The 12,520-nt window shown below is 36.3% G+C and overlaps 1 protein-coding gene across 1 annotated transcript in view; it reads left to right on the forward strand.

Moving 5' to 3' along the window:
* Positions 1–12,520, forward strand: part of LOC134796250 (G-protein coupled receptor Mth2-like) — a 68,662-nt gene that overhangs the window by 37,765 nt on the left and 18,377 nt on the right. Inside the window, exons 4-5 of the mRNA XM_063768298.1 lie at positions 717–795; positions 11,177–11,355. Of these exons, the coding sequence (XP_063624368.1) occupies positions 717–795; positions 11,177–11,355 (258 nt within the window). The remainder of the gene's footprint in view (positions 1–716; positions 796–11,176; positions 11,356–12,520) is intronic.

Below are 12,520 nucleotides of genomic sequence, written 5' to 3' on the forward strand. Positions count from 1 at the left end.
TGGCGCCAGGGACAACTCGGGGAGACACCTTTTGACTAGGCTTAAGCTAGTCTTAAGTTATTTATTTATTTGTATTGACGTTTATTGAATAAATGACCTTGCAATTCTTAAACCGCAATTGGGTTAAAATTCGGGGTAACGGACATATAATAAATATGACACACCCTTAAAATGGCTCTACCAGAAATATTGTGATACATATTAGGATTCTCGAATCTTTGGCGGCTCGTAAGATAGAGAACCTTCAGTAATGAAGAATACGAGGAAGAAGAAGAAGATAGAGAAAGATAATGCCTCATTTACACATTCACCAATTGTGGGACATAGGTACATATATGTATGTAGTTAACTCATCCACAGTCACATCCACAGTTTTATTTATAATTAGCGAGCCGCCCCAGCTTCGCACGGGTTACACAAAACCTTAACATTTTATACACCTACACCTTCCTCAAGAATCACTCTATTGATAGGTGAAAATCCGTTTAGTCGTTTTTGAGTTTATCGCGAACATACACACAGACAGACGCGGCGGGGAATTATAAAGTGTAGTGATATCGCTGGCCCAATACTGCAGGGTTGTTTCACTATTAGTGAACTGAAATTTGAACATTGTCATGGTGACATTAAGTCGAATTTCAACTATCTTGAAAATGTAACAGAACCCTGTAATATGCCTGTAATAAAGCGATATGTAATTTATTCTTTTGTTTCAGCTTTCATCGTGTACTACGCTTTTCAATCCAGCTTTTTCTGGCTCAACGTGATGTGTTTTGACATTTGGCGGACATTCAGGTACGTTGTATATGTGCTAATTTTAATAGTGGAATATTGTGAATAGGTTTTTTAAAGCTAAACAAACTAACTAAGCTCAATTTCAACTGATGCGCTGTCGGAAAGTTTCCAAAACACGCAATTTTCAAAACAACAAAAAAAATCTGTACCTAACAGCTTAATTTTTGCATGTGTATGAGGAACGAAATTTTTCAAAATTTAAGGAAACTTTTACCAACTTGCATTATATTACCTATCTGTAATTCCGGCACCACAATTTATTTAATATAAATATAGATATTATTACATTTCTTAGTTAGGTACCTACTTAACTGATTTTGCTTAAGTTTTGGCATAAGTTGGTATTTGGTATTGGTAACGTACCTATCACAAGTCTATTATGAGTAGGCATATATATTTTGTGAGTAGGTATGTATAAGTATATTTTGGCCCGCCTCCCAGAGACGCGTAGTGGAAAGATAAATTATTAAATTAATTAAAGATGCAGCAGCAAGCTGATCTACACTATTATGCGTTAATTAGTGTCCTAGGTACCATCAGGCTCCGCGATTGTTGCGCCATTTAAGGTAAGCTAAATTGGTTGTTCAATACTTACGCTATAGAATTTCCAATTTAGCAAGAACCCTAATGGCATACAATCCTGTGTGGTGACTGTACCTACAATTTATTAGATACATGCGATCACAATGATCATGTTATTAGTTTTTGGTCTGTAACTACCCATATAACCATTCCAGTCGCAGAATCACAAAGTGGTAACTAAATGTCAGATGTGTCGTAACAGAGTCCACACAATGTGTCTAGAATTGTTTCGAAACAAAGTGTCGTCGCCGTGTCTACACTTTTCCGTAACAAGGTGTCGACACATTTGTGTGCACTTTGCGTGCGGTTTGCGACTAAATCTGACAGCAAATTTGTGACAGCAAATGTCAATATAAAATACCTCTTGAAAACCAAGGTTTGTCAAACTACTATTAGTGTCTCGTGTGCTCGTAATTCTAGTAAGTCATCATGGGCAATGCAAATGATAATAATCGACCGAAACCATATAAACACCCAACACCCGTCAACCTTTTACAGAAAAGTTTTTAAAGAAATTCAATAAGCTACTTAGGTCAGGCAACGAATGCTCCAAAAGTTGTAGAGGGAAATGCTCGGAACACAATTTTTGACTCCGTAACTCGGTTTGACAAGTTAGGAGGTGAACATATCAAAAGTCTCCGGCCGTAGCCCTTGAGCGGGGGGGGGAGAGAGGGGGCTTTGAAGGTCCCATTTTCCCGTTTTTCGATTATATCTCGGAAACTATGCATCTCAGCGACATGGCCACTTATACAAAATGAAAGTTAATTTAATTTGTTACAAGTTCATTCAGTCAATTTTTTCGATATGTTGAATAGTTTTTGAGATATCCGCTCTTGAAAGTTTATTTAGGGCTCTCAATTTTATCTTGATATATCTATATCAGTGAAGGTGCTAGGCCGTGTTTGGTATCGTTTTCGTATAAATCTGGGGCGCTGAATCCATTTAAGATATCACATTGACACCATTCCACAAAATAAAAATAAATCTTTTTAGGGTTCCGTACCTCAAAAGGAAAAAACGGAACCCTTATAGGATCACTCGTGCGTCTGTATGTATGTCCGTCTGAATACACAAAATAGTTCTTTACCTATAGATGACAGGAAAACCTATTAGAAATGTGCAGTCAAGCGCGAGTCGGACTTAATGTACGGAACCCTTAATACGCGAGTCCGACTCGCACTTGGCCGGTTTTTTTGAAACTCTTCTTGACGCTTAACCGATGAACCGATTTCGTTGAAATTTGGTATAGAAATAGTTTCCGTCCCGGAACAGGACATAGGATAGATCTTATAACCAAAATCATCTTTTGAAGGTGTGAAAAGTGGCGTGGAAATTTGTACGGGAAATCAATAACCGCTGAACCGATTTATATGAAATTTGGGATGGTCTACATCTTTGATTTAGTTAAAAATGATGAAAAAACATGACTTCAAACCTAAACTTAAACAGTATTAACTTCAAGAAGTCAATTCTGAATTCCCCCCTACACCTCATTTCACACCTTTAAAGGATGATTTTTGAGATAACTTATTATATCCTGTCTCGGGACTCAAAATATATGTGTACCAAATTTAAATTAAAACTGTTCAGCAGTTTAAGCGTGAAGAGGAGTTTAAAAGAAAGTATTTTAATAAGTTTATATGTTTTTACTTCGGAATGGTGTCAATGTGATACCTTAACTAAATTTGGTACTGCGAATTTATACGAAAACGATACCAAACATGGCCTCGTAGCTTTACTGTTGTAGAAGTCAAAATAAAATTGAGAGCCCTAAATTCTTATTACTTGGCCAAACTTGTGTAGAAGGAAAAGGTAAAATAAAAGTCTTCGGCGGGAATATAAGACACAAATATATTTTTTTTTGCGTTACTATTTCATTCATCAAATATAAACATACCTTGATTATACTATTCTAGTGAGATCCTCATAGATAAACAAAAACATTTACTTAAAAAATTACAAGGTCGAAATGTCACGGAACTTGTGAGAGTAATATGTGAAAAATTTTATGACAAAAAAAATCTGGACACAATTTAAGAATCACCCAATTGCGTCGAGGAATCATCTGTATTTTTGCTTGTTTCATTACCTCCTCGCTTCTTTTTAGGGTTCCGTACCCAAAGGATAAAACGGGACCCTATTACTAAGACTTCGCTGTCCGTCCGTCCGTCCGTCCGTCCGTCCGTCCGTCCGTCCGTCCGTCTGTCACCAGGCTGTATCTCACGAACCGTGATAGCTAGACAGTTGAAATTTTCACAGATGATGTATTTCTGTTGCCGCTATAACAACAAATACTAAAAACAGAATAAAATAAAGATTTAAATGGGGCTCCCAAACAAACGTGATTTTTGACCAAAGTTAAGCAACGTCGGGAGTGGTCAGTACTTGGATGGGTGACCGTTTTTTTTTTGCTTTTTTTTTTCGTTTTTTTTTTGCATTATGGTACGGAACCCTTCGTGCGCGAGTCCGACTCGCACTTGCCCGGTTTTTTGTCCTTTGTATTCTGTAGCAATTTGTTAGATCTGAAAATAAAGATAACTTGCATCGTCACGGATGTCGATTTATAGGTTTTAGGGAGTGCAGAATTCGAAAACGATGATCATTTTATAATCCAAGATGGCGGCTACGTATTTTGTCATAAAAGTGGAATCCAAAATAGTCATCATTTTCGAAATCTGCGCCCCTAAAACCTATAAAATGACATCCATGACGACTTTTATGACATAGTGCATGGCCGCCATCTTGGAATCCAAAATAGTCATCATTTTCGAAATCTGCGCCCCCTAAAACCTATAAAACGATATCCATGACGACTTTTATGACATAGTGCATTGCCGACATTTTTAAATTGAAAATGTTATCAATTTCGAAATCTGCGCCCCCCAAAACCTATAAAACGACACCCATGACGACTTTTATGACATAGTGCATGGCCGCCATTTTGGATTCCAAAATGGTCATCATTTTCGAAAGCGGGGCCCCCTAAAACCTATAAAACGACATACATGACGACTTTTATGACATAGTGCATAGCCGCCATCTTGGAATCCAAAATGGTCATCATTTTCGAAATCTGCGCCCCCTAAAACCTATAAAACGACACCCATGACGACTTTTATGACATAGTGCATGGCCGCCATTTTTGATTTCAAAATGGTCATCATTTTCTAAATCGGGGCCCCCTAAAACCTATAAAACGACATCCATGACGACTTTTATGACAAAGTGCATGGCCGCCATTTCGGATTCCAAAATGGTCATTATTTTCGAAATCGGCACTCCCTAAAACCTATATATCGACACCCATCTCGACTTTTATGACAAAGTGTTTTGCTACCATCTGCATGCAAGACATTTCTATTATTTTTACGTACAAAAATGGCCCCCTGTCAACTTTCAATCGAGATTTAATCGATAATTTATTCGATTAATATTCAGATTAATTCAATTTCAATCTATGTTAGGTCGACTAAACTAATCGCGATTAAAATTTGAGAATTAACTTTTTTTATTCCATTAATTAGTCGAATAAACAGTTAATCGATTAATGCCCATCTCTGACCACGGCATTTTTACACTTTGAGAATATCTGAAAACAAATCAACACAAGGAGCCATTTTGCAAATCCAGTAACATACCAGTAACTTTGTTATTACTTTTGACAGCGCGTGTCATGTGTCAACACAGAGTCGACACAAAGTCGAAACATTGCAACTACTTTGTGACTGCAATATTTCTCAGCCTTAAACCATATTTATACATCATAATTAACAAGTTTCGTAGTATGTAAAGCGTTATTTCTGTTATTTAAGTATAGTATACGCATCGAAGTACTAAAAATGCTTCAAATAATATAGTTATGAACACAGGCACTGAGAAGTAAACAATTTCATTTCCGGCTAAACTAAAACAATGTGGTGGCGCGTTGATTATATTACACTTAGTTTATCAAATCACTCGAGCAGTTTAATTCCCCATAATAATTTAAGTCATATTGTAATATAAATGCAAACAATATATAATTACGTCTTGTAATCCGTTTTAGAGATGGCGTATTAATGTCACTTATTTTTATTTAAGTATTTTTCCATCTGACAGTTTCCATTTGACAGGAACAAAATGAACGAATGAACGAATGATTTTGGCATAAAGTAGTCGCAAACCCGAAACAATGTGTGCACACGGCGACCACACTTTATGTCACTTTGTGTCATGTGTCGACCCTTCCCCATTTCTGGTAACTGTGTCGACACGGCGACGACTCTGCGACTGGAATTGTGACCGAAACAGACGGTGTCGACACAAGATGTGTCAACACCGCGTCGTAACGGCGACTGGAAATGGTTGTATGGGTAATGCAGGTATTTAGGGAATCCGTTGATTATATTCAAGTATTTTAAATATGTTGGTCTGTACTCTGTGTTGTTACGCATTGCAGATCGACCACTCCGATTCCCTCCAGTACCGGAAACTCTCTGTAGGTCTCACCGTTGTTCAGAATCGATGTTTAACAATAGCATGTGCTTAGTAAAGGTGTAGGTGGCATGCCTCTATAGTCGATATGTGTTTAATATTATGCGGGGCGTCGAATCTCAAAGATTATTTGTGCGATCGTAATCAAGAATAGATTTTTGTAGAATTTAAAAAAATATACTACATGTATTTATAACAAAAGAAATCTCATCATACAAAAAGCGGACACTATAAAGTAGAGATGCCACGAATATTCGGCAACTATTCGGTATTCGGCCTATTCGGCCACTTTGCCGAATATTCGGTATTCACCCGAATGTTGCTTACTATTCGGCCGAATACCGAATATCTGTTGCACCTACCTAAAAAGAAAAATTTCACATAATAATAACCAAAAACTAAATAGGCATATTTAAAATGAATTCATGAAAAGTTGTTAAATACAAAGACCTTTCTTTGAGTATTTGTTGATTAGAAAATATTTATATGGGTCAGATTTGATTGACTCTAACTACATTAGATAATTCTGTTCAACAAAATTATATCTTAGCAAAAGTTGTGCTTTGTTGGCGACCAGTTTTGATAATAATTGTGGTTCAAAATGTTCGCATGTCAAGCCGAATATTCGGTCGCCGAATATTCGGCGCTTCGGCCGAGACAGGGGCCGAATATTCGGTATTCGGTATTCGGCCAAAACCACTACTCGGGGCATCTCTACTATAAAGCATTCTCTACCAGTCAACTTTCATCCAAAGGAGATAAATAAGTGTATATCTGTATAATGTGTTTGATACTCATAGTCTCATACTTTTCACTGTGTGATTTAGTAGTGCTACGTCGTAGCGCGTAAATAGAGTAGGTATTTCCCGCTTAGTAGCGTTTTACTGCGATATTATGGCATCACGCGAAGTGATGAAATGGTTATATTCAGTTTCTAAATTTAAAGATACTAATGATACCTACTAAGTACATAATACGTTTTTCTATAGTAGACTTTGTTGTCTAAAAGTTCTAGACTAAACAACTGTGTTTAACAGTCGAAGGAAAAACGTAATTTGTATAATAAAATAATTATGTAATAGCAAACAAGCTTTACATAAATCGGTAATTTGGTAATAAAATATTAAGTGTATCTAGTTAGATATGTTCTGCCTCTCCCTGTGGTATACGTAAGTATATTTAGTTGAATGTGTAATGTTTTGATATCGAATTCCCCACTCATCGGCATCGTTTGGGTTCTCTGATCTTGCTTGAAATAACTTTGTATTTTTTTCAATCCGAGCGAATTTAATTAAAGCCGGAGTTCGCGCATAAATATAACTTGCTCTCTTTTTATCTCTTTTTCATAATTTTATTAAATTTCTTTAATTTTTTCCTTCGTTTTATACTAAGGCATTGATCAGAAACAGTAGATTTTTATTTGTCTAATACAAGAAGCATGACTGTTTAGAGCAATTATGAAATAAGTAGTTTCATATTTTTTACTATTCGGTACGTTGTCATTTGCTATATATAGAGAACTGTTTGTATTTTTTAACTTTTTAGAATTCACATTTTTGTAGTTTTTCCAAATTTTATAATCAATGTTATCAATTGCATCAAATTGGATTATTTCTAATTGATTTATTTCGATTTGTATCGATTGTATCTATCAAACAACTATATACTTAACTAAATAACTATAAGAATACAAATTATACAAAAATATGAAAATCTATTTGTTTTGAAGTGAAAGCAACAGCGCTTGAATGATTTTTAAGGCGCAATAGAATACTCGATACACGTATAATATCGCATTAGTTCATGAACCCAAATGGAACAGGCCTGTGCATTTGCAGATAAGCATTTTAGTTATTCATTTGGAGAGACAAGTAACCTCTTCTTAGAATTTTCTATATATTTCGGGAACAAAGGACTCTTTTCTTTATTGTCCTGACTATCTTTCACAAACTAATTTTGTAACATTTTTAACGCTATCCGATATCACCAAAGGACGTCAGGGCAAACCATAACCCAGGAGTCGCAACGGTAAAGTTTTTTCAATAAATTAAGAATTTAGGCCACACACTATTTAATTCAATTGTATGTTGTTTGGTTATTAATGTTATTATATATATGTGCTTAAGTAATCTTTATTTAATAATAAGGACCTACCTAATTTTGCACCTTACGACACCTACGTATTAGCAAAGTCAAGATTTATTATACATATTTAATATTATTTTCGTGTTTTTGGTGCGATGGAACCCGAGATGTTCGTTCCTTGTATTTACTCGTATTTTTTCCAAAAATAGCCGAGCTCCAGCCGAGAATGCACGATGAAGTTTGGACGCTTTATTTTATTTTATCTGTATTCAGACACTGCATTTTACAGGAGTGCAACGAAACGTAAATTATGAATCGTTTGCTTTAAAATTGCATTTCATCTAGTTTTTATAAGGGTTCCGTACCCAAAGGATAAAAACGGGATCCTATTACTAAGACCGCTGTCCGTCCGTCCGTCCGTCCGTCTGTCTGTCACCAGGCTATATCTTGTGAACCGTGATAGCTAGGCAGTTGAAATTTTCACAGATTATGTATTTCTGTTGCCGCTATACAAATACTAAAAACTAAAGAATAAAATAAATATTTAAGTGGGGTTCCCATACAACAAACGTGATTTTTTTGCCGTTTTTTGCGTAATGGTACGGAACCCTTCGTGCACAAGTCCGACTCGCACTTGGCCGGTTTTAGTTTACGTATGTTAACCAACCTTTTAATTGCTTTTAGTTTATTTTTTAAATTACAAGTAAGTTATTAGTAATACCGTAATACCTACTATTGCTTCGTTCGCGTAACAACGAGTTACCACTGAAATACATTTTAGAACAATTAGTCAAAACTAGTTTTCATCAAGGCAATTGCGAAAACTAGTACCACTGAAAAACCCCAGTTAAACTAGTTTTTACCGAGGCCTTACGGAAAACTAGTTTTACCTAATAGGCGGTGAAAACTCGTTTCCACTGTGGTGACACGGAAAACTAAATGTAACAAGGAAAAATGTGTTTTCACTAAAAACTGGTTTTTACGGTACCTACATTAAAATTTATCTCACTGTATAGGCAATGTCCCGTGCGACGAACATAAAAATATGAATCGTATAATTGTTAACTGTATACTGTTTGTAAATTCCACAATCGGAAACAAAGTAGGTAATAGGTATTTGTAAGTTCCACGCAACAAACACTATCGGCTCTTACTCAGCTGTGTAAGATAGTGGAACAGAAATCCACAATCGTCTCAGATACGTTTATCTATTTGGATCAATGACGTTATCTATTTACTATTTACTTCTGACTCACTACTAAAAGTTATTGCCTTGTAATTTGCTTTATTATCACTGTGAAATTATACAATCTGTTAACCCTTGTTGCTTCAGTAAGATTAATGGAACACGCTGTAGTCGCCGTACCTATCTAAATATCAATGCGGTGTAAAGCTTGCTTCAGCATCCTTGTTCTAAAATATGATACGGGAAGGTATAGGTCTGAAAGAAAGACTTTCCCGATAACCTATGTTATGTATACGAGTAGTAAGTAAAGTAACTTAAATGTCAAAGGTTAAGCTAACTTCATTTAATTGTTATCTGATGTTATTCGTAATTTGTAAACATGAAAGTTTAATTTTCATAACTTAAATACCTACATACAAATCATAATGTATACAAAAATTCCCTAATTTTGCGTGGAAATTGAGAGCTTACCGTGTTAGTCTTTCTCGAAACCCGGTTCCCGGGTACCAGGTTTCATCGTACTCGTAAGAATTCAAACTTTGAATTCTTACGAGAACATAATTTCTCTCACCTCCCATATAAGTGCTCGTTAAGAAGAGTACTCAAATATTTAGAAATAATAAACTTAATTAAGAAGCTTACCGCGCAATGCGACCATTTTGTTAAATTCACATTTCCATAAACTTTAACAATAGGGGAGAACGCTCTGAACTCATTTATATTATTTTTACGATTCTCTTAACATTCATTACAGTAATTTCCAGTAGTTACCATTACCACCTCCATAAAATCGTACAGTAGGTGTCTAATGAACGGCGCAGTAAAGCTAATGTTATGATCTCATGGTCGAATCTCACATCGCTGCAAAAGCTGCTCTCTAGTTGAGCCAAACATTACGAACGACGCACGACAGTGTGGCGTGACTGGCGTGCCTTATGGGATACATAAATTATTTGAAAATTCACGAAAGTCAATTAAAAATATTAATATTTTCTGACAAAGAGCAAGATCATCTCTTTGGTTCCCCACCATAACCCTTAGTTCGCACAAACTGAGCCAATAAAATTTGTCAGTTATAAAGAAATAAGCTTAGATTGCTCACTTCATATGATACGTACATACATAAATAAAAAACAACGGGTTGCACTCCGGGAGTGCCGGCAGAAGTGAAAACTCAACGACATTGTAACTCAAAATATTAATAACAGCGCCATCTAGTGCCAAATATCTGCAGCACTATGTATAATTGAAGTTAACGCCGTCTAGCGTTTTTTCGTCGCATTACTTGAAACCCCTAAGCACATAACTGTGAGTTACTACAGTTGTATTAATACCAGTCTGAGGGAAACTCACTAGATGGCATTTAAATCAAAAAAGAAAAACACAATGACATTGTCCGTCACACGTGACGTCACGCAAGCGCCCTGGGGGCCGATTTTTGAAATTCGACCGCTCGATTTCGTGTATTTCGTTAAATAATATCTCCACTACTTTGCATTTAAATTCTACTAATAGAATTGAAAACGAGTGGTCAATATCGCTCGTATTTCATAAATTAGCATTTCGCGTTTTCCACCAATTTTCGAGTGACGAAATCGAGCGATCAAAATTCAACAATCGCCCCCCTGCGCCGCCTAAACGAAACAGCAGGCTCAGGCATACATTTTCGCCGCGCGGTAGAAAGAGAAAGTTACGTCTTACGTCTTACGATGTCTCGAGTTTAACATTTTTTCTCTCAAAAAGTGCACAGCGCCGCTAAAGAAGTTTTCACTTCAAAAACCCATTTATTTTAAGTTTCAAGCGAACTTTGCGAAAACCTATTTGTATTGTAATATTTAAGCTTAATTAATATTAATTTTATTCATACGGTTTACCATGCCTCCTGGATACAACTTAAATGCTGTATGGAGTGGGCACACTAAGCTTACATATTTAGGTATAGGTTTAGGTTTAGGTATAGGTTTAATATGAATTTTGATACATATTGTGCATTTTGATGTACAGACGTCTGGTTATGGGTACCTACAGTATTTAACCTGTTCATTATAACTACAGGGGCTACCGAGGAGGCAGTAGTAAGAAGCGGCACGAGCAACGACGGTTCGCCATGTATGGACTGTACGCGTGGGGAGTGCCCTTGGTACTCACTGCTCTCACCGCCTTCATGGAGTTCGGCCCACTGCCCAACTACATCTTGAAGCCGGGACTGGGGGATATGAAGTGCTGGTTTGAAGGTGGGTGATAAGTAGAAGTTAGTAAGCATGTGTTCGTAATAACAGAAATTAAGATTACGTTATTTTTGACTTATGTGTGTAATATGTACCTAGTTACTTTTACATAACTTTGAGTTATGTTGCTTACGCGTTTGCTGTGTAAAATGGTATTTTCTTTAGTGCATGATTAGTCAATTATGTTCATTAGGTACATCGTACTAAATGAAAATTAATTATTTATTCCACGTTTTTACCTACTTACCTACAGTTTCCTGACATGATTGTACTTGTTAAATTTCTTAGGACTTATTAGTCCTAAAAAAGTCAGAATCTGGAAACTTTACTTCATACAGTTCGGCAAACTTTCTTCTAGTAGTTTTCAATCGCACATTTCTCAGCTTAAAGGATTCGCTGGTGTAGAGAGATAGGCGAGTCTGAATACAGGCAATGTTTCACGTTGGATAAAATCTTATCGTTCGTGCGGTGGCGATTGTTCCCACGGGATAGATGTAAACTTCCGAGTGATGAATTCTTCCTATAGCCCCTTTCCGAGTGCCTTATTTTGTCAATTTTAGCATTCTATTTATTTGTGAAAACATAAACTGAACGTTCCAGTTTTCACCCGCATACCTATTTGTTAGATTTAGCTTAAATGATGCAGATAGTTGAATAAGGGCAATGTTTTACGCGGAATAAATTCTTGCCGCTCGGTAAAGATTGTTCCCACAGGATAAGATTAAACTTAAATAATCCCGAATGATGAATTGTGACTCGAATCCTGCAATCTCGTATTTAATGTTAAGTGAAGAAGGATTTAATGTTAACTGAATCTTTTTCAGAGCACAGTTTTAAATCCGTACTTAATGTAAAACTTGCAAAAATTAGCTCAGTCGTCTTAGGGGCTATTCATAAATTACGTCATTTCAAATTGGGGGGGGGGGGGTCTGGACATCGGATGATGGTGGTAGCATGACGTAGGAGGAAACGGGGTCATTCGAAGCATGATTTTTGATGATTGATGATGATGATTTTAGGGGGGGGGGGGGGTCAAAAATCGATGACGTAATTTATGGACAGCCCCTTGTCGTCTATATCTTCGCTTTAGAAGTTCACATTAAAAGGCTTTATTATTCCTTTGCCTCTAGTTTTCCTCCGCTCCGTTAAAACAAAAATCTGGAATGTGTCC

This window comes from Cydia splendana, chromosome 13, assembly GCF_910591565.1.
Source record: "Cydia splendana chromosome 13, ilCydSple1.2, whole genome shotgun sequence".
Taxonomy (NCBI): Eukaryota; Metazoa; Arthropoda; class Insecta; order Lepidoptera; family Tortricidae; genus Cydia; species Cydia splendana.